Source organism: Pocillopora damicornis, chromosome 14, assembly GCF_964200805.1.
Source record: "Pocillopora damicornis chromosome 14, jaPocDami1.2, whole genome shotgun sequence".
NCBI lineage: Eukaryota > Metazoa > Cnidaria > Anthozoa > Scleractinia > Pocilloporidae > Pocillopora > Pocillopora damicornis.
Window position 1 is genome coordinate 2,013,716 of NC_142683.1, and position 20,884 is coordinate 2,034,599.

Below are 20,884 nucleotides of genomic sequence, written 5' to 3' on the forward strand. Positions count from 1 at the left end.
CGAGCCGGGTGTCATGCGCAGGGGGGAAGCCAAAGGAAAAATTGACTGCCTCAATCAATCCTTGTTTCTTATCTTCTCTGCCCACAAAACACGTGAATAGCGACTAAGTACGAGTCTGGGTTATGTGCATTAAGGCGGTCTCATTCCATCAAATGTTGTTGGTTGTCTCACTACCAAACGAATTTGTATTCCCGAGCTACAAAACACAGAGAAGCACCCACAATAGTCCGTCTACTCTTTTTTATATCACTATTAAATATAAAATAAATATGTACAAATATTACAATTATCTTGTCTTTTCGTACAAAACGAGTGTATATAACGATGCAAGCAGATTTTGAATAACGCTGCTAAAAACATAAATGTCAGAATCTGAATCTCCTACTAAGTTAATCATCCTCTAAATCTTTAACAAACTTTTCTCTATGATTGGTCCAGAAAACTCGCGCCATCCTCTCAAACAGTCAGAGGCAAAACTTACATCAATCGCGACTTGGTCACCCGCGTTTCCCACCCTTCAGAAAGTTTGCTTGTTTCCACTTTGAGTTCTCATTGGCTAATGATAATATAAACCTTTGTTCTGACTGGTCGCTGGGATAACTTCGGTTTTGGTTTTTCGAAATTCATTTGAAAACTGCTCAAAAGTATATGTAATTGATTAAAAAATCACAATTAAAGGGAAATGAAGAAGCGTATGATCGTGATTAAAAGCCAGAGCATCAATTTTTAAGCATGCCTCTGTGACTACGTCTATTTGAAGACAAGCGTTAGTATTACAACCTTAACACACGGCAAAAATTTTGCGCGATATACAAAAAGCCACCGACAGAAAAATTTCAAAAGCTGAGTGTTACGTTTGTAATATTTTTTTTTCAATGTGTTTTAGTAACTGAATTTCAAAAACTTTAATTGAAAGTTCATTCAGCAAGAATGCCGAGAAAATTGAAACTGTCTTCCTTCAATACTTTCAGAACTATTATTGATAAACTAAAGGCAACGCTGGTGACCCGAAAGAACGTCTGTGGCCCTGATGCGACTGTTTTATGATGTGGCTGTTTAATAATTACTGTAATTCACTATAACAAGAACTTTCACTGCACAAGCATTAAGATAGTAACTGTCCTTTCAACGAGAAGACTTTGGGGTTAATTTAATCCCTAAATAAGCATAAATATATTTAATATCTTTCTCTTCCTGTTTAAATACAGTACATTACAATTCTCCCGGTTCACTTTAGAGACTGTTGAGGTCTTTGGAAAGGGCTTTATGATTAACGAACTAAACTTTACCAATTTATGATTTTTACATTTTCTCTGTTTCTTCTTTCATCAATATCTCATTGCTTATTCTGCCTCTGATATTGCATCACATTCCCTTGTAAATTCAATAAATATAACCCTTTGGCTGGGTTAACAAGATAAAGTATCGTTCATTGTAAGGGGAACTTAACTGTAACATCCCTTCCTGGTTAGGATTAGGCTGAAAAAAGCTTTTAAGGACTTTGAGTCCGCAAGCTTTACTTTCATGTCACACCAATCAAAGGCACATTAAAAGATATGCGAGTTACGTCACCATTGTCATCGTCATCTGCTATTCCCAATTCTCCTCTCTTCCCAGTCTTCCGCAGGAGGTGAGAGTAACGAGGGGTTTGGGTTGGAGTGGACGGGTTGGAGCGATAAATGTGTCTCAAATTGATATCTTCTACGTGAAAGTTCTCTGGCAACACTCGTTTAGGTCCTGGAGTCACGTGACGTAGATATCCGAGTTTTCCTCGAGGTAGTTTATAATCGGGTGGAGGAATACGAGGCTGAAAGGAAATCAGGAAAAAGCAAGTAAAACGCGTGAATCACTCCATTTACATAAAATAAATTGGAACTAAGCTGCGGCAGTTCTTAGAGGTGGCTACTTGTCCCTTGGTTTCCAGGTCGAAATTGGAAAACTGAGAGTTTGTTTTAGTGAATGGAAGAGAAACGGAAAACCTGGAGAAAACCCTCACTGCGACAGCGAGAACCAACCACAAACTTTACCCAAACGTGGAACCAGGTCTGGGAGTCGGACCTAGGCCACAGAGGTAGGACGAGCACCCTCGCCCCTTATGCCATCCCTTGACTTTCTGAGATTGAAGTAAAATTCTCCCTTCTAGCGGCTACACATTTCCTGGTCAATCAGCAAAAAGAGTTCGGTGTTGGGTCAAGATTAACCTCAACTTGACAAGTTTGTTTATCCTCATTACATGTTTGCAGCAAAATATGTTGAAGTGTATGCATAATCTTAACAATATTGTAGTATAATACTTTAATTTGATCTTACCAATTCTTGAGGAGGTGCAGAGATTGAGCGTGGTCTGCGCTGTAAATCCGGTTTGACCGGTCCAGCCTGCTGAGCTAAAGCAATTTTTACTAGATCCGCTTGGTTTTGAGGCTCCTTAGGTTTCGGTTTCACGTAAGCAGGTTTTTCTCGGGCTGCTGGTGGAGATACAGGCTTTTTAGCAGATTCCTGAGGAGCAGGTTTCGGCTTCCATTCATTACTCGTTGTTCTTCTAACGATGGGCTTAGGTTCTGGCGGTTGATCTTGATTTTCAAAGAAACTTCTGTGAAAAAAAATAAAGTGCATGTTGGAAACTAACCCAAAAGCTACAGCTTAAAACCTTTTTTTCCTTTGAAAGGCCACATTGGAAAGATATCCGCCTTCAGACATAAGTTTGACCAACGTTGTAGAGCATACTTAACCCTTTAACTTCCATGATCTGATTGTTAATTCTCCCCTCTAGCTGCTACACATCTCCTTGTAAATTAGTTATGAGAACTTGGTGCTAGGTCAAGATAGCAGCTTCTACCTGATAAGTTTGAATATTCTCCCTACCAGTTTGCTGAATAATGTATGGATATTGTAGGGAGAAGTTTTATGTTAATCACTTCTGGGAGGTAAAGGGTTAACTAAACCATACCAAAGTACTGTCTGAAGCTTTCATTTTAATCAGTCATACACCAGGGTTTTAATTTTCAGACTTTTAGATCAGAACTTCCTTGTGTAGCAACATTAACAGAACCACTTGATAGTACCACTCAAAAGCTTTCATTTCAATGGTCAAAATCTAGTTTTTAGAATTCGGTTAAGTTAAAATTGCAAGTAGCCTTTTAAATTTCATACTTAGCCTTTGCTACTCGAGGAGTCGGCTTTATCGTTTCTTTAACAGGCTTGTCTTTCCCCTCATCAGTATCAGACGGACTTCCCTCCAAGATAGATAACATGTCTTGGATACGACGTCCTTGATCTTTAGAAAAAGAAACAAAAAGGAAAACTATTCACTAACTTCCTTGGTGAGTCGTAGCTCTGCCCTTATGAAAATGACAATTTGGTTCCATCAGCTGAGTTGATAATGTAAATTGGCTACCGTAAAGAGTATGTAAAGCTGGCATTTCGAGCCTCGCTCTGATGAATGGCTGACGCTCGAAACGTTAGCTTTTAAAACGTTTTACGGTGGCCAAATTATAGTATCAACTCAGTTGATAATACCAAATTATTTTACATTATCCTCCACTAAAGCAGCTTCACAGTTTCTTTTGAAACTAACCCTTGAGTTGAGTGGCTTACCTTTAGAATCTTTCTTCAATCTTTCATCCTGGAATGAAACAACGCAAAGATACCTTAATTAGACGCGGCACGCTTCAAACAATATTTTTAGAACGGTTTCCAACAATCATTAAACAATTTTCTTATAATTGTGCTCAATCAAAGAATCTTGCATCAGTTACAAGATTGGCCCAATTTAATGAGGGTGATGTATTAATTGCTGAGGTTGACGAAAAGAAAACTTACCGCAAACTGCCTAAAGTATGTTTCGTCTCCCGCAGACCAAACCTCTTTCCTGTGAAATGAATGGATGTCTGCATTATAAACGGACAACAAATGGTATTTCCTATGCTGAAATGAACTTATTTCACAGTGATCTTATTTCAGATAAGATGCACACGTGCAGTCGAGCCAAGATGGCGGACGCTGACCACATAGAGCGCTTTCTACTTGGGCCTTGAACTGCCACAACCAGAGTACCCAGTACTATCAACTACCGCCTTACATCCTAACAGCAGTATGCATATTCTCCTTACTGTTCATACATTTCCCAAGGTGCTGACAAGGAGAATTTGATTACAATCAAGAGATTGTTTAGTTGGTGGTAATTTCCTTTATTCCTGTGACCTTAACGTGTGATTAGGGTAAGGAGGAATTAGATGCCACGTCACTCTGCGGGGGAAATGGGTTAAAACGAAGTAAAATATCATAAGAAGCCTGGGAGATCTCTTCGTAAAAATATGCAACTTGCCTGAAAAAGGAAAGGAAAACAAGAGTGACCAAGTCATCTTGCATCTGACAAGTTGAGGAAGTTTACTCGACCAATCACAGAACAAAGGAAGGAAAAAATAAAGCAATTCCAGGTTATTTTCAACGCTCAATTGGAGATTACTCCTACAGTGTGCACAAAAGTGAGACGCCTTTTGGTGTCCTTTATCGTGTTTACAAACCTGTAATTGCGACTACTTCGTGGCGACTCCTTATTCTGCATCTCAGCTAACAAGACTTCTTCTAGAAGGAAAAAAACACACGCTCTGTTTACACAAACTCTTTCTCACAACGAAACTCGATACTGTACCAACCGAATCACTAGTGATTGACCAAGACAAGTTTAACCCTTAAACTCCCAGTAGTGACGAACATGTAACGTCTCCCTTTAACATCCATACATTGTCCAGTAAACAGATAATGAAAACACTCAAACTTATCTGGTTAAGTTTGTTATCTTGACCTAACACCAAATTCTTGTAACTAATTTACAAGGAAATGTGTAGCAGCTGGAGGGGAGAATTAACAAGTAGACCTTGGGAGTTGAAGAGTTAACGGCGGTTCGGGACAGGATTAAAACGGAACAATCAGCTTTTTCGACCAGTGAGGCATTTGCAATGCACAAAGGGACACAGCGCTTACTTGAATAAGCTACAGTGTATGCCCTAGTTCGCGCATCCGTAATCTTTTTATTCCTTACCTATTCTTATTCCCTCTCGGCCTTTTTTGCGCTTTCCTATCTCACTTAGCTATCACTCTGTAGTCTCCTTCAAGTTAAACTGACTCAAACTATCGCAACATAAATTCCATCGGGTACATCTAGAGCAGGTACATGTTGCCCGGTCAATCTTTACTTGCGCGCGTATAATTCACCAAAGTGCATCGTTAATAGAACAAATCAAGAAGCTTGCCCCAGCTACACCTTTGCTCCAGCATAATATATAGATTTAGCCAAGCCTAAAAGCGGAGCTCGCATTTTTTTTCCCGCACGTCTCAAGGGCACAACGCCTTACCCCGGCCAGGACTAGAACCCGGGTCGTCCGACACGGAGCCCAGTGCACTGACCACTGGACTACTCAACAAAGCAGTGGCGTTGGCGTGCCCGCGGTACAGTTGACCACGCATGCTAAAAGTAGCACCTTGTGCGGTCGTACGGTCGTACATACAATTCAATTTTTTCGACTTGATGGGTTACTACTATTTTGTATAATTATGGGGCTACGCTCTGCGAACTCCGCTAATATTCCGTAGAATTAACAAAAACGGAATGATAACTTACTTGGCCGAATTTCAAAACTTCGTCTTTGTGGTACACGAGGGGAATCGCTGGCAGGGGCCTGGTCATGTTTGCGCATGGGTGGTCTCACTTGACTCTGCGATAAACGATTAAGAAGTGAGAAATATATTCTGAACATTTGATGTTAGTTACATTCCATCATCTGCGTGTTTATTTAGTTAAAAAAGGGTCATACTACCTTAGTTCAAACCGGTTTCTGTTGCATGAACGAAGGGGAATATTTCTTTCCCCAACCTCTCCACCCTTCTCCCGGTCGGTGCCAATTTGCTGATACACACAAGAAACCTGACGAAATGCTAAGGAGATATGGACGGGCATCCCGTTCAGGTGGGGTTAGCTTTACTACTGTACCTCTAACAGTGTTCGTACCCTTTGTCGCAAAAAAAATATTTTAAGGAACTTTTTCCGGGACTCAGGTGGATTTTTTTCAGGACTCCAAATTTCACTATTAACCAAGGTATTAAAATCAATTATCTTTACGGTCGACACACATTTCTTAAAACATAAATTCGGAATACTCTATTGTTTGAAGCAGGGCATTTCCAAGACTTTTCTGGACCTGCTGTCTTTTTCCCAGGACTGAAAATAAAATTCCAGGACTTTCCAGCTTTTTTCCAGGACCCACGTGAACCCTACTTTTACCTGAGGTTGCTAGTAAGACCTACCTGTGGGCCGCGTGGTACTGAGGTTTGGTGTTTTTTGGAGTGATCCAGTAGAGTTCCCCACGACGTATTTGCCTTGATAGGAGCAAAACAAACATCACGTTAGACCGACAACATGATATGAACGCAATTTCTGAACTCTATGGCGGGATTGCCAAAGGGTTTTTAGTTTCAGAGTTTTGATATGATTGGTCTAAACCATCGTCCCCACCTGTTGGATGAAGAAAATAGTCTGCGTCTCTTGCTGCGAGGCCACTGCTTCTTCGTCATCTTTCGGGGTTGACCAGAACTCTGTAGGGTCCTGGTGCTTTCCTTCTGTTGACCAACAAAAAGCCCACATATAAATGTATAATAATAAAAATTATACTAACAAAACTAAGAACGATAGTAATAAAAATATAATGTTTATGATAACAACAACGATAATAATGATAACAATGGAAATGATGATGATGGTGAGATAAGATATGATAATATTACTGATAATAATAATGATAATAATAATCATGTTAATAATAATAATAATAATAATAATAACAATAACAGTTTGACGAACAGTAAAGCTATAGAGAGCCATGAAAGATAAATTTTTCAGTTCACGAAACAAACCTTTGACAACAACACGGTCCATTTTGATATTCGCCTGCAATGAAAACCAACCAAAAGCATGTTAAGAAGTTGAAAGTTGTGTTACTAGCGACTAAGAACAGAGACACATAAAAGATAGTAAAATCCTCTCACCCTCTTATGACCCTTCTGGGCTCTGAAAAAACTGTCCGACGAATCTTCCACCTGGAATGAACACAAGACAACAGTCTCTAAATAAAGTTGGCTGCGGGGCCAATTGTTCAATTCATACTTGCTTCGGATTAAAAGTGGAAATATTTCCAGATGGAGTTTAAAATTCCATACTTGTTGGAAGAAGTAAATCATATTTGTTTCCCTTTTATCTGCTTCTGATTTTAGCTCGGAAACGTATTTGCGGGCTTTGTAACCGCGAAACGCTGAAAAGGAAATGAAAATTATAAAATCAACATTTATAACATTGAATGCACTTCCTGAAATTTCTGATAATTTTTACGAAATAAACGGTAAAAAAAAACCTGAGAAGGTTTTTGAAAGGAATACTTAGGGCCCCTTTCAAGTTTTTCGCTCACCTGACTGTAGCCGAACCACTGCTCTAACCTTGGCCACTGTTGAAACAAAGGAAATTTGAAATGATTGAATATTTAAGATGAGCACGCATTGGAAAGTGCATTGCTACAATTGCATTGAAGGTTAAATCCACATACAACTGACCCGTATCATTGCAGAAGTTTATCGATTCACCTTCAATGATACTGGTCAACGTAGGTTCCCCCCCAGAATCCCGTCAGATTTCCCGTGGCTTCTTCACCACTATCTAATTGTACACCGGGGGAGAAAGGTTCTGAACAGGATAGGGTCTTTCCCATGAAAAGACACAAAGACACTACCAGAGTCCGGACCCAAGCTTTTCAATTCAGTGCGTCGCTTCTCGAACAAACAGGGTCATTCAACATCATTGCATTCCCATCATCTTCTTACAAACGTGACGTGGCCACTTGAAATGATTAAGAAAAAATAGTCTCTCACATAAAACAATGTAAAGCCTTACTATGTCGAAATTTTAACACTTTCTGTTTCCTTCTAATATCTGCGTAGTTCTTTCTCAGGAGGCGCCCACGATACACTGTAAAAAAAGATGATATACAATATTACACTGAACAAACTCCCCCTCCCCTACCCCCTTCCCTTCCCTCAAGGGCTTACTCCCTCTCAGTAATGCCCCTAATATAAAGTTTGCACTTGATGTTAATCACTTCTTCAATCGATTATTCTTTCAAGACATTTAGCGATCGATGGCAAGTCTTCCTCGGCAGAGCTCTTTTACATATTTGCTGTCCCTAAAATTATGGCGTTTTAGTCATATTTCGAAAAGTAAAATAAAAAATCTTTCTTCTTCGTTGCTTCCCAGTACGTCTCCAAGACTACGACAAAAATCTAATGACTATTTACCTGCTTGGAGTTTGATGGCACTTTCGATTCTCAGTCGACGCAGGCGCCGATAGTGTTTCCTCGCTAGATAACCACGCACCACTGTGAAGAGACGTCAAAGAAAATCTTACCAAATTTTTATCAATCAAAGTTCAATCGCTGCTATATCTGTGGATTCCTCTTCCTTGCCATAGACATCTACTGTAAAGAAGTCGTTATGGCTGTTGTTTTTTTAATTCTAAACATGGTATGCAGCCAAATTTCTCGTGTAGCGACTGACACAATATACAAGACATACACTACCCTACACCACAATATTTCGACTCATTTTCCAGTTGCGACTTTCAAAATTAAGTCCAATTTGAAAGGTTCATAAAATATACTTTTTACAAGGAAAGAAAAACAAAAACTCGGCAGAAATAAACCGAGAACAAACAAGGGTAGCCAAGGATGGCAAAGATTGAAACGGATTGCATTAGCTCTTCTAATTCTCTAACTCCCAGGAGCGATCGACTAGTTAAGTCTCCTTGCAATATCTTTAAATTATTCCGGAAATGGTAAGGAGAATAAAATGACATATCAGCTAGATGGTGTTATGTTCAAGAAGGTAATTTACCAGCTTGTATTTTGATGGCACTTTTGGCTTTTCTTCTCTGTTGAACATTGTACCATTTCAGCCACCAAGTGAATCTTCTTCGTTGAACCAGACGACGATAAGCTACATAGAGAGTTTTGTACAAACAAGTTAGTCACAAAGTGTGGTTTACAATCAGCTTCAAAGCGAAGCTTAGAGGACAATAGCAAAAGCAGTTTCCTTTACTCTGCGACATGCTACCTCACATACGTTTGGGAAACAGTTGAAAGCTCTTTTGAGAAAAAAATATACAATGAGAAGGATATCTAGCAACATGACAGTTTTCACATCATTTCGAGGCTCACCTCTCTGAATGACGCAAGCTGCAAAGTGTTTCTTATTCATTTCCTGTTGATGATGCTTCCTGGCTAGGTAACCACGCGAATCTATCAAGTAACCGCGCAATGAATGATTTGTTAGTTAACTAACGCTGGAACGGTTCTTTGATATTTCTTTATTTCAATTTCCGACACACGGTCTTTTCTTCTGCGAACAACATATTCTCTAATAAATCAGACAAACGCTACCTGTGTCACGTTTTTACCTTTGTTAACCCAGAATAAAATAGTTAAAAAAAGTGTCAAGAAAAGAATGTTTTTGAACTCTGAATTAGTTCTAGAGGAATTTACACGAGCACGCGAAGGCTTCAAGAGCTAAGCTGAGTTAACAGAAGCTACAGAAAGCTTGGATAGTCTCAGAGAATTCATACACACTCCGGGAAGAGTTTACGACACTAAGCGTGAGTTAACAAGTGCGAAAGAAGATTTGCGAAACTTTGATCTAAAGGTTCACACTCTCACCTTCGTTTTACTAATGTTCTTCAAGCGCTCTTTAATTAAATTCACAAGTGTCCTCAACGAATTTGAATCTACTTAAAACATTTTGAATACTTTTCTTCCTTTCAGTTTTGGCGGGCGAGCAAATAATAGCAAATGAAGCCTGAACTTGTAACAACTGATGAAGCTTTGAGCGCACATCTATCTCACCTTTATTTTCCCAAAGTAAAAAGAGGACTTACGTTTCTGAATGACTGTTGCTGCCTGATGTCTTCGCCGCCTGACTGACTCATACTGTCTGCGAACTAACCACCCTCGGACGACTGTGAATAAAAAAAAAAAAAAAAAAAAAAAAAAAAAAAAGAAGGCATATTATTCAAGATCTTAAAGACAGAAACTCCGCGAAGCACTGCAATCCTTTTCACTCTCAATCGAAAACTGTTCTATTGCGACGCGTTTTATGAGCAAAACCGTTTGACGGCTAATAAAGAAAAATGCAAGTAGTGAGGACATGATAAAATCGCCCACTAACATGCCCAACCTATAAAGTAACGTTTTGTAATGCAAAACTAACCTCTCTGTATAGTAATAACCTTCTTCCTGTATATTTCCAGAAGCATAGCAAGCTCCTCTACATGATAATATTTGAGGAACACTTTCGTTCGCCCGATGAGCCACTTTTGTATTTTACTTTTTCTCAAGATCTCTGTACAGGCTTCAGCGTCACATGGCGCTCTCTTGTGCAGGGGGTAGGCAATCACTTGGTATCTACAAGAATAAGGATATGTTTAAATTAAGATCGTATAGTCTAGGTACTCCTGGCTATCACAAGTAGTAAACACCAATTGAGTCCAACCACTTCCTACAATAAAACTTCTTTTTTCTTTGTTGAGACAATGAAGTTAACCTCTCACGTCGACTGCCAGTTGCAGAAAAGAGCATGTAATTTGTATATCAACATAAGATCGTAATAGACTGACACCAAAGTAATATCGGATGGATTTCGAAACTCAATTGAAAATCACCCTTTCATGCATCTTAACAGACAGACGTACCTTTTCACGAATTCTGCAAACGTGATTCTCTCCGAATATCCCTAAAACAGTTTTAAATATAAAAACGTGAGTCGCATAAAAGAAATAACATCAAAACGAAGATTAACAGAGGAACCAACCTGCTGACGAATTCTGGTGGTTTCTAATACACCAGTGTATCTGAGTTGGGTTTGGACCTTTTCCTGGTCAAATCTGCCCGCAATCATCTGTTCATTTGGTCTGATACACCTGTCAATAATATAAAATGCACGTTTAACTTAAAAAAGCTTCTGCATGACGTGAGCATAAAGTGAATCTAAGCTCATTTTTTGGAGTCACGTTCGCACATCTTTGACATCGATGGGCCGACTTAAGGCCAGCAAGTTTTTCAATGAAAATGTTTTTTTTTAAGAGTTGCCGTTAGCAAATAAAATGGACTGGAAATAAATGGCAATTTTGTCCTTGTTAGCTAGCCTTGTCATGAAATTTGTTCGGAGTGAACCCTCTGACCCCCTGACGTGATCGATCTGTAACTTCTCCAAACAAAATCCATATATTACCTTACAAGCAAGTGATGAGAGTTGACAAACTTATCTGCTGAAGTGCAATATCGTGATAAAACACCACATTCTCTCCTTTAATTTGCAAAGTAAATTTACGGCTGCTACTGGGGGAATTGAAAGATTAAATGGAGAGTCTACTGCAGCGAATTGTCCTTGAAAAGCGTCTTTATCGCATCCTCACTGCTTATGTAAACAACGCACAATTTTTCTTTGAAATGAACACTATTCAAGGAAAAATTGCTACCTGGAAAAATGGCTTTGACCATTCTTGCTTCTTGTGTTTTCAAATATCTCTTTCATGCACTTTCCCAAAATGTTTACCATTAACTTACCGCACAAAGTGAGATTCCGCGGGTAAAAGTTTTGCTAGCAAATCACGAAGTGAATACTGTAGAAGAAAGGAAAAAAAAAGTAACTGAAAATTAGCTGTAAGTCACTTGTGGATGATATGCGAAGAAATGATTCACGCATGCGCTATCAGGAAATGACTGTAAATCATGTACTCACCCTGAAGTGAACAGAGACTGTTTGTTGCCATCGAGATGTGGTGTTAGATTCTAATAGAGGACTCTGCTTGGTTTCTGGCAAGCTCAGAAGGCCGTTCAGTTTCTGTGGGAGCATATAGGGATTGCCTCGGTCAGTTCGATTTTTGTTGACACAACTAATGAAATATTTTTCAATTTTCGATTGAGTCAACAGTAATTGGGATGACTTTGTTTTGCTTTTTTTAGCTTTGTGAAAGGTCTGGAAAATTCGCGCTAACCTCTAAACCAATCACGACCTGGTCACCGGTGTTTTCCCGCGCTTTTGGTAGTTTGCCTATCTTTATTCGCGTTCTCGTTGGCTAATAATGATGTAATGGCTAATGTATACCTTTTTTATGATTGGTCGAGGTAATTACCTTGATTTTAGGTTTTCGAGACTCAATTGACTGCTAGTCTATCAGTACTGCTTTTGTAAGTTCAATTTCTTTTGACACAACCGATAGATAAAAATTACGAAATGTGTACAATTGACATGCCATGAAAAGGTTAGCGGCAGGATGGCAAATACAAGTTATCATGAAATTGCGCGCGTGGAGCCGTACGGCCATATGTCAACTGGTTGTTATTTGATTGCAGGATTCAAAAGAAGACCAGAAAGGACTGTATGAAAAGAAACTGCAATCAGACTAGCTAATTGACACCAATGAACACAAAAGGGAGACTGACTGGTTTCCTGATTTGATCAAATGAACGGACGATCGACCGACTGACCAGTCATCGATTAAATATTCCAGAATCAACGATCAAAGAAAGTAAAATCTATCTATCCTCACACCTTGTCTTTCTCCACCTGGAACATGGGAGGCTGAGAACTGTTTTTCTTCACGCTTACACCTGATGAAAGAAGAACAAAAAAAATGACATGTAAAACCTCTTAAGGTACCTTCAAACAACATGATTGGGTTTTGGATTAAACACATTATGAGTGATAATGTGTTTAAGCAAAGAGCTGAATCAAAATTATTTAGCAAATGTCGACGAGAGAGTCGGGAACCAGGATAGAGGAAAGATAGGCCAATTATAGACAACGGGAATTAAAAACCCTCCGGAGAGGGGAACAATTCGTTTCCAAATTCAACATTTCACTTTGAATAGCAATGGAGCACGTCGGCCTTGAGGGAGACGGACCGATTGGATTCACTGGAAGCGCTTATGACTTCAAGACAGTTCAAGAGTGGGCAAACAGCGGGAAGAGGATATTTTGAGTGGGAAGGAAAGATTAAAATAAGCCAGAGAGGTAGGCAACAAAAGATGGACACGGACACGAAGAGACAACTAAAAAGGAACAATATAATTCCATGCACGCATTGATTAATGATGAGCGGCTGTACCGCGACGAAACATCAGCGGACATCTTTTTTTTTTCGCCTTTCCACGCGCCTTTGATAGATAGTGGGCGACACGCAATCTTACCATGACTCTTCAATTTCATTTTGAGAATTCCCTTTAGCCAGCTTTCTTTGGGTTTGTAATCTAACATGGCGTCCGTGACCCCAGGGAAAGGTTTGTTCACCCTCCACCAGTGGGGGTCCAAGGTGTGTGCGCCATCGTCAGAATGAGAGAAGTCTGGGTACAAAAATACATGAGAAAGGGAGAACACACAGAGAGCAAGTTTGGAAGAAATCACATCGCCCAGAAATAACACCTCCAGAAAACTTAAGGAAGAATCAGCAACGAGGGAGTGGTTTGAGAATAGATTAATTCACTATGAATTGTGGATAGACGTGAAGTAGAAATCCATGGAAATTAAAGTAAAACACTGTATCACGAACTTCGTGAAAGAACACCACAAACTCGCTTGATCATAAACTGTTAAATGGATACAAGACAGAGAGACAGAGATGAAATATAAAAGTATATTGCAATATGTACCATTCAGACAGAGCTAATGGGAACTTTCATTTATTTAGAACATTTATGGCAAAGGTGAGAGAAATTAAGTTCAAAAGAGAGAAACAAGAATGGAGAGTAGTGGAGTGGAAACTGTCGTAGATAATGATACAAGTCTTTGCAGTTTAAAAAAGGTTGAAACTTAGAATATCAAGAGGAGTTGGTAGAGTTTACTAAAAGAGAGGAAAGGTTATGGTAAGTAAGTCTTATAAACCTTATGGGCTATGTATTTCTGTGGGAATTTATCCCAGTTCCTGTAACATTTAGCGACAAAGAGTATTGCTAACCCTCCACTCAATCTGGGTGAGATGCAAGTCCATCGCAGGATACTCATAAAAGTTTTTTCAAATTTCTCGCACATTTCAGGGAACCTATTCATAAACCCGGGTGGAGAGAGACACTGTGAAGAGTAGGGTTTCCCTTCCCCCGAAAAAAGAAAAAAACAAAACACGACACAATATACCGATCTGGTCTCGAACACAGTTCCCTCGATACGGAATCCAGCGCGCTAGGTACCAAGCGCACGCGTTTACTTTTTCTCATAAACAGGCACTATCCAGACTAAAGTAACAAACCTGATCGGGCCAATGGATGCTGCATGAGCGTACGCACGAGGCGGTTATCTGTTAAAAAAAAATGAGGAGAGTCAATTTAAACTATTACGCACACCAAAGCAGTTTTCTACGCAGCTGTTATTGGGACTCGTCAAACAAACAGTTCAGGCGGGTCGCCAAGTCAAGATGGTCCTAAATCTTTTTCTGACTCATTCCCTTTATTTCGTTTCTTTGTTTACTCATTCATTAAGGCTGACTCCTTACCGCTTGATCTCAACACTTGTATGATGTCGAGAGAGAGAGTGTCGCGGTTCTTTTCCAGAAAGTTGGTTGCATCGTATTTCACCTTAAAAATAATCACACACCTTGCGTAAATCTCCAAGTCTGATTCGAATGAATAAGGAATAACGTCTTTCATTGCAGCTTGGTTTTCATTAACACCGCAAGCACAAACGCAGAGATAGCACTTGTTATTTCACCTTGAAAACGGCGTAGACGCAAGCACAAGCACAAGAGCACAAGGGTCTTAATTTTTCCTTTGTCTTGTTCTAGCGCTTGTGCTTGCGTCGAGGCAGTTTTCGCGGTGAAATAGGAGACGTTATGTTTCCGTTTGTGTATGCTTCGCTAGTGAAAGCCAGGCTCTAGAAATGTGTTATTATAAATGAGAAAGAATGCCACATACAGTCATTGAACACCTACCCGCCCAGCATAATGTGCAATGACAAACGAAGGAAAAACATCATTCTCTTTCGGTTGCTCGTAGTGTACACAATCAATGTTCTTGTTGAATTTTTCTGTGGAAAAGTAAAGATGGATAATACATTTGAGTGCTTCTCATTCGACCGCATCGAAAAGATCGAATGGCTGGGATAACGGGTATTTACTAGGAATAAGACGATCGATCGCAAGATTAAATAAAGTAGATAACTTCTATAGTAAGACTTGATTAGCTTAGCTCACCCACGAGTGTGAAGTCTGTAGCTCTTGGAAAACGACTTTCCTCGTCTAACAGAGCGAGCAGACCGATGGGTTTCTAGAAGAAATAGAGTAAAAGCACATCATAAAATGGGTGCTCTCTGCCTTTTTGTGCGCACCGTCATGATTGCTTTAGCTTTGTTTTACCTCGCTTTACCTCGCTTTACGATTGGTCCACAAAGATCACGTCATCCTCTCAACCAATCAGATCCAGAAAATAAAACCATATGCGACTTGTTCACTCGCTCAGCTTTCCGCTGATCGGTGGTGGTCCTTTTTACGTAAGTTTTGGTTTAACGACACTCGACCGAAATGTAAGCCCTTCGTTGAGTCAGAGGTTACGTCAGGGATTGTCTATTGCCGAGAAGTAACCTTTACAGAGGATAATTAGCTGACGTTACAACATCCGTGAGGCTAATCAGTGTTCGTTAAGTTTCCTGATTGATCAACATCCACCAAAATCTTTTCGGAAATTCTTCATGCGACATAACGAAATCATTCACCGGATTTTAAGCCGGTAGAATAGTTATTATTAGAATATTGTTATTAGCCACTAATAACAAATTACCTGCAGAAACATATCCAGAACAGGTCGGTTGTCAGTGAATGAGATCCGTTCAAGAGATATCCCTTCAGAGCGGTATTCCTCCTGAAACATTTCAATCACAACACCACAGAATTCAAGACGACCACATAATTTAAATTCTCTATCTATCTTTGGTGAGTAAACGGTATCAATGTTGCAATCAATGTTAGTATGGTAAGTAAAGTTAGTGCTGCAAATAATGCTAGCGTTGTAGGTAATGCCGGGGGGGGGGGGTGAGGGGAGGAAATGAAGGGGGTACTTCCGGGTGAAAGACTAATGAGGATTAATTTGCCGCTGGATGGGTTGCATTTTCACAACTAGATCCACTATGATGGGGTTACATTTTAAATAGTTACTGATATGCGGTCGCACATTTTTGGGATTTTTTTTGGGTAAGAAAAATCTGGTAAGTAGAAATTCAAAATTGGGAAGATTCGCGATTAAAAAGTTGTTACCGTAATTGGCCGAAAAATAGACTATAACGGGGTAGGAGTTAATTAAATAGCAAAAATTACCCCTCCCCCTCCACCCCCCCCCCCCCTTCCTCCCGGGAATTTATGTCTGTAGTGCAAATAATGTAAGTAACATAAGCAAGTACATAACTTTCGCTTTTTCTAAATGAAGCACGTTTTCCTGGACTTGCCGATGATTCCTTCTCGCGGATTTTACCGTGCTTCCCAATGGTTAAACGTAGTCCAGCGCTTTCTAACGAATACACCTTTAAACCGCTCTTACCAATAGTTAAATGTTTCCTGGCTTTCACTACTAGTAGCACGTAGTCCCAGACTTGACGATGGCATATATCGTCCCGCTTTTTAAAACAATAATGTATTACCCTGCGCTATTTCGTGCGTACTTGCCCTCTTCGGCTTATAACTGGTATATTCGCTGAAACCACACCAACGCATCAAAGCTTAACTTTGTAATAACGTCGACATAACCTCGAATATTACGAAGATATCCTGAACAATTTCTTGTAAGCCAAGCCAAAAACCGCGACAAACTTACCAACTCCCATGAGAAAATTTGCTGGTTGAAGTAGAACTGGATCTGCTCATTAGCAATGTTTATGCACAGCTGTTCAAACGAATTGCGTTTGAAATTTTCAAAACCAAAGATATCTAGTATTCCTATTCTGTAATCGTTTTCCCTGCAGAGTAAAACGAAGGAAAATATTTTCTCCAAGCTACAACAAAACATGGAAAAAAGCAAAACAGAAGTAAAAAGAGAACGTAAAAAAAAAAAGAAGGAGAAAGGTTCGTGGTAGATACTTACACTGGCCGTGCTCTCTCTGTCCTCAATAGAGCGTTTATTCGGTGAACAATCCAACTAAATAACTTGCCGTACAGTGCCTGAAAAACCAAAATAGTGAAAGCTCGTGAGATTCTGAAGGATTTTACATAGTGTGGTGTAGGGTGTATCAGTGAAGAAGGAATTTCCTAGTTCACAAAAAGATCAAGTGCTATAAAAAAGTCTGCATATTTAAGATAAGGCGGCTTAACCTTGTAAATTTAGACCCCATCTGACAAAAACATTGCAATATCTACATTAGTCTAGTTTCGAATTTACACCTTTTCCAGAAGTAACGCGTTTACAAGAAATTACCCTTTCAACTCATATAAGATTTTCGCGCGCTTTCCGTTGGTTTCATGTTCTCCAGCGCTTGCAACGGTGACTGTTTTTCCCGCGCTTTCTGATGGATTCATGATTTCGCGCTCGTGACAGGTGCATTCACTCTGACCGATGGTAAATGTTTTCTCATACTTTACATTCGTTACATATTTTTCCGCCTTTCGGCCACAAATCTCCCGCTCTTTTCGCAGCTAAAGTTCTTCTTCGGCTTGCACTACTTTATTCAGCGCAACTACAAAGCTTGGCGTAGAGTGACAATCAAACTAGCAATTAAATGAACACATCATAACCCCGCAGGATTTCTGGGAAACCAGAAGCTTCATAGTAAGGTTCATCGGTCAGGAGGGGAATTCTATTTTTCATAAGAAGAAGAAAAGTGTCAAGAAGCACAAGAAGAAAAGTTGCCTACTCTGCTAACGAATCCCACCCTTTAGGGAACAAGCGGAAACAATTCCATCAATTGGTAAACTTACTTTAGCCATTCCGTCGCGATAATCAACTGCTTGATCGACAGAGTTGTTCCTAACTATGGTCTCTCCTGGAGATAAGTGACAAATAAGTTTACATAAATATAATTGATCAGCAAAGTGAAACAATAGCAAACATCTGGGAGGTAAATGCGCCTTAAATATAGAGGTTCTCAAGCTATACATAAAATAAAAAGGGTAAGTTTCGAGAGAAATTATAAAACTATGAGAAAATTTGGTTTTAACAACTGAGTTGATAATGTAAATTGGCAAATCGTAAAGATATTCTGAAGCTGACTTTAGCCCTTCGTCAGGGCCTAAAAGAAACTGAGCTACTCGGGCCGCGAGAGCCTGTAGAAAGGCAGGCTTAAATTGATGGGAACCAAACTTGGTCTACAATGTTTAGAAAAGTTCCCAGATAAGTGAGTTGCTGTACCTCTTGTTACATTGCTATTTGTTGTCAATGCATCTCTGAGTTCCACTGCATTAATCCCCAACAATGAAGAAACTGAAACAAGATAAATTGTTGCTTTCAATCAATTTCGAAAAGAGTTAGTATTACCATTGATATCGAGTTTCATCTTAAGTCTAACGGAATGGCACTTGATTGACAACGCTCCATGATGGGAGCAAAAGCGTTACCATAGTTACAAGTTATCAGAGGCCAGAAGTCAAAACCTCAACAAATCAAGACTCGATCACGTGGCTTTTCCCGTTTCTTGATGTCAATCACGTGTGTCTATTTTTAAATCTAACTGATTGATTGATGGGGGTGGAGGTTCAAACTTTGATTCAATTTTTACTACAGAGCCTAAATAAGCGAGGAAATATTGCACAACGAGCAAGTATTAAATACTTCACGTTGTCCACCAACATGTAATCACGTTGGAAGATTTTTTGATTCAGTTATCTTGTTGGAAAAAAACAAAACAAAACAAAACAAAACAAAAAAACACAGATCTGATGGTGCAGAACCCCCCCCCCCCCCCGAAACCTGATTAACTGTTATCATGGCTTTCCACTGGGTTTCGTTTCGACGGAACTCCAAGGAAAAAAAAACCTCATTGGACTAGACCTTTCACACAAGGACGATAGTGCTCAGTGAAAGAAGAGGCTAGCCTCACCAGGACGTTCAGAATACACGATCGAATTTAAACATACAGGGATTTTTTTTTTACTAGTATCTTAACGCAATTATTATTTTCATTCATACACACCTATGAGTAGAACTTGAGGATTGCTAACCATACTCTTGTCGCTCAGATGCGAAACTGACTCGTCTTCCGTGAAGTGAATGTCTCCGAGATGAATGATGGCAGCCAGTATTGAAAACAACTGTGACACTTCCTTTAAAAAAGGTTGACAGTTGGGCATAACTTTTACAGTTAGATATGAGTGTTATATGGAAGAACTGGACACCTGAAATGATTGTACTGCACAGAAGTACAGTCCTCTGAGTTTCAAAGTCTCAACACACATTAAAGAAAACTTATCGATCTGAAGGAAGGCCTTCATTTAAGTTCACTTTACTTCATGGGCAAGTTCTATTCACCTCATGACTGAAGCCAATGATGTCAAAACATCGTTGAACCTCTTCAAACTTGCGTCTGTTTCCAAGAGTGCATACCAAGTCTTGAAGGTTTCGCCCTCCTGTTTGGAGGTAGCTGAAAGAGACGAAAGACAAAGTGCTTGTCAGTTTTTTTCAATTGCGTGTCAAAAGTCACCCGGAATTCCATTATTTTGTTTAGAGCCAATTTCGCTGTAGTGTCGTAAAACCAAACTCAAAGTAATCACAGCGGCCACTTGGACGAAAGGAAAGTGTCAATAAGAACTCAAGTGAAAAACGCACAACCTGCCTCAAGCGCGGGAAAACGCTGGTGACCAAGTCGCGATTGGTTTTAGTTTTGAAAATGATTGGTAGAGAAAATGGCGTGAGTTTTCTGAACCAATCACGAGACGAGGTAAAGCAAAACAAAAGTAATTCGGAATTAGACCCTCTGTTGAAACCGTTTTGTGATTGGTCACGAAAACATGCGCCACCCTTTAAACCAATCAGATGTTGGTCACTCGCGTTTTCCCGCGCTTTGGGCAGTGCACTTGTTTTACTTTGAGTTTTTACTAGCTATTTTTACATGGCATCTTGATTTTACGACATTAAATAGATACACGTAAGGAAAGAGATACGTCTGTTCATGAGGAGGAGTGTTTCACAGATGGAGTCCGTAATTCATAGACTTTAACACTACACTTCTTTAAAATCAATTTGAAAACTTACTTGTGCTGCGAATAAAGCTTAAAGGAATATTTCTCCAGTTTCTTGTTATATGCCAGACCAGCGATCATGTAATAAAATATGTGAAAGTTCCTTTCTCCTCTAAAAAAAAGGGAATAAAATCGAGAAAAAGTCATCTATGACAAGTTCAGTTTAACGCTGATAATGTTATACCAGTGTCAAAAACCTGCGAAGGTGAGTTTTCTTTAACAATGAATTGCATCTCAATGAATGAAAAAATTACCAAAAAGACCAAAAATAACAAGAAACTAAAACTTAATGTTCCTTGATTGCCACCCACCTTGATTGTGAAACAACTCTAGATTTTTCCAACAGGTACTCAGATAGCATTCCTTAAAATAAAGTTAAGTAACTTTTGAGAGATAGACCGAAAAAAACTGGGACACGATTGGCCTGGCAACTGACTGATAAATTTACAAACTGAGATTCCTAAGACTAACTGACTGACCGACTGAGAATATGACATACTGACGGACCAACCGACCAACAGACTAACAGACTGACAGTCTCAGTCTTCGTCCATTTCTTGAACGATAACTGTTTAAACCTCCATAGTGGATTGCCTGAATGATTGACTTACAGACTGGCAGTCTAACAAAATGGCACTTTAAAGCCATCC

General features: G+C 39.5%; 1 protein-coding gene across 4 annotated transcripts in view; it reads right to left on the minus strand.

The window, feature by feature from the left end:
• Positions 1-226: 226 nt before the first annotated feature.
• LOC113666774 (myosin-IIIb-like) overlaps positions 227-20,884 on the minus strand; it is a 33,451-nt gene continuing 12,793 nt past the window's right edge. For 3 of the 4 annotated variants that reach the window (XM_089193724.1, XM_089193727.1, XM_089193726.1), the window contains 37 exons: positions 20,546-20,597; positions 20,248-20,346; positions 19,525-19,636; positions 19,190-19,319; positions 18,409-18,480; positions 17,979-18,043; positions 17,149-17,225; positions 16,882-17,023; positions 15,856-15,936; positions 15,273-15,345; positions 15,012-15,106; positions 14,577-14,658; positions 14,334-14,381; positions 12,644-12,702; positions 11,831-11,932; positions 11,656-11,711; positions 10,901-11,009; positions 10,782-10,822; positions 10,301-10,494; positions 9,969-10,049; positions 9,256-9,336; positions 8,933-9,034; positions 8,338-8,418; positions 7,937-8,011; positions 7,458-7,493; positions 7,213-7,304; positions 7,042-7,092; positions 6,910-6,943; positions 6,512-6,615; positions 6,304-6,375; positions 5,621-5,714; positions 4,524-4,584; positions 3,820-3,868; positions 3,595-3,622; positions 3,151-3,274; positions 2,311-2,590; positions 227-1,807 (listed from right to left, as the gene is read on the minus strand). In XM_089193724.1, coding sequence (XP_089049850.1) covers positions 1,523-1,807; positions 2,311-2,590; positions 3,151-3,274; positions 3,595-3,622; positions 3,820-3,868; positions 4,524-4,584; positions 5,621-5,714; positions 6,304-6,375; positions 6,512-6,615; positions 6,910-6,943; positions 7,042-7,092; positions 7,213-7,304; positions 7,458-7,493; positions 7,937-8,011; positions 8,338-8,418; positions 8,933-9,034; positions 9,256-9,336; positions 9,969-10,049; positions 10,301-10,494; positions 10,782-10,822; positions 10,901-11,009; positions 11,656-11,711; positions 11,831-11,932; positions 12,644-12,702; positions 14,334-14,381; positions 14,577-14,658; positions 15,012-15,106; positions 15,273-15,345; positions 15,856-15,936; positions 16,882-17,023; positions 17,149-17,225; positions 17,979-18,043; positions 18,409-18,480; positions 19,190-19,319; positions 19,525-19,636; positions 20,248-20,346; positions 20,546-20,597 — 3,419 coding nt within the window. In that variant the 3' untranslated portion in view covers positions 227-1,522. The remainder of the gene's footprint in view (positions 1,808-2,310; positions 2,591-3,150; positions 3,275-3,594; positions 3,623-3,819; positions 3,869-4,523; positions 4,585-5,620; positions 5,715-6,303; positions 6,376-6,511; positions 6,616-6,909; positions 6,944-7,041; positions 7,093-7,212; positions 7,305-7,457; positions 7,494-7,936; positions 8,012-8,337; positions 8,419-8,932; positions 9,035-9,255; positions 9,337-9,968; positions 10,050-10,300; positions 10,495-10,781; positions 10,823-10,900; positions 11,010-11,655; positions 11,712-11,830; positions 11,933-12,643; positions 12,703-14,333; positions 14,382-14,576; positions 14,659-15,011; positions 15,107-15,272; positions 15,346-15,855; positions 15,937-16,881; positions 17,024-17,148; positions 17,226-17,978; positions 18,044-18,408; positions 18,481-19,189; positions 19,320-19,524; positions 19,637-20,247; positions 20,347-20,545; positions 20,598-20,884) is intronic. The other variant, XM_089193725.1, reaches the window with a different exon arrangement.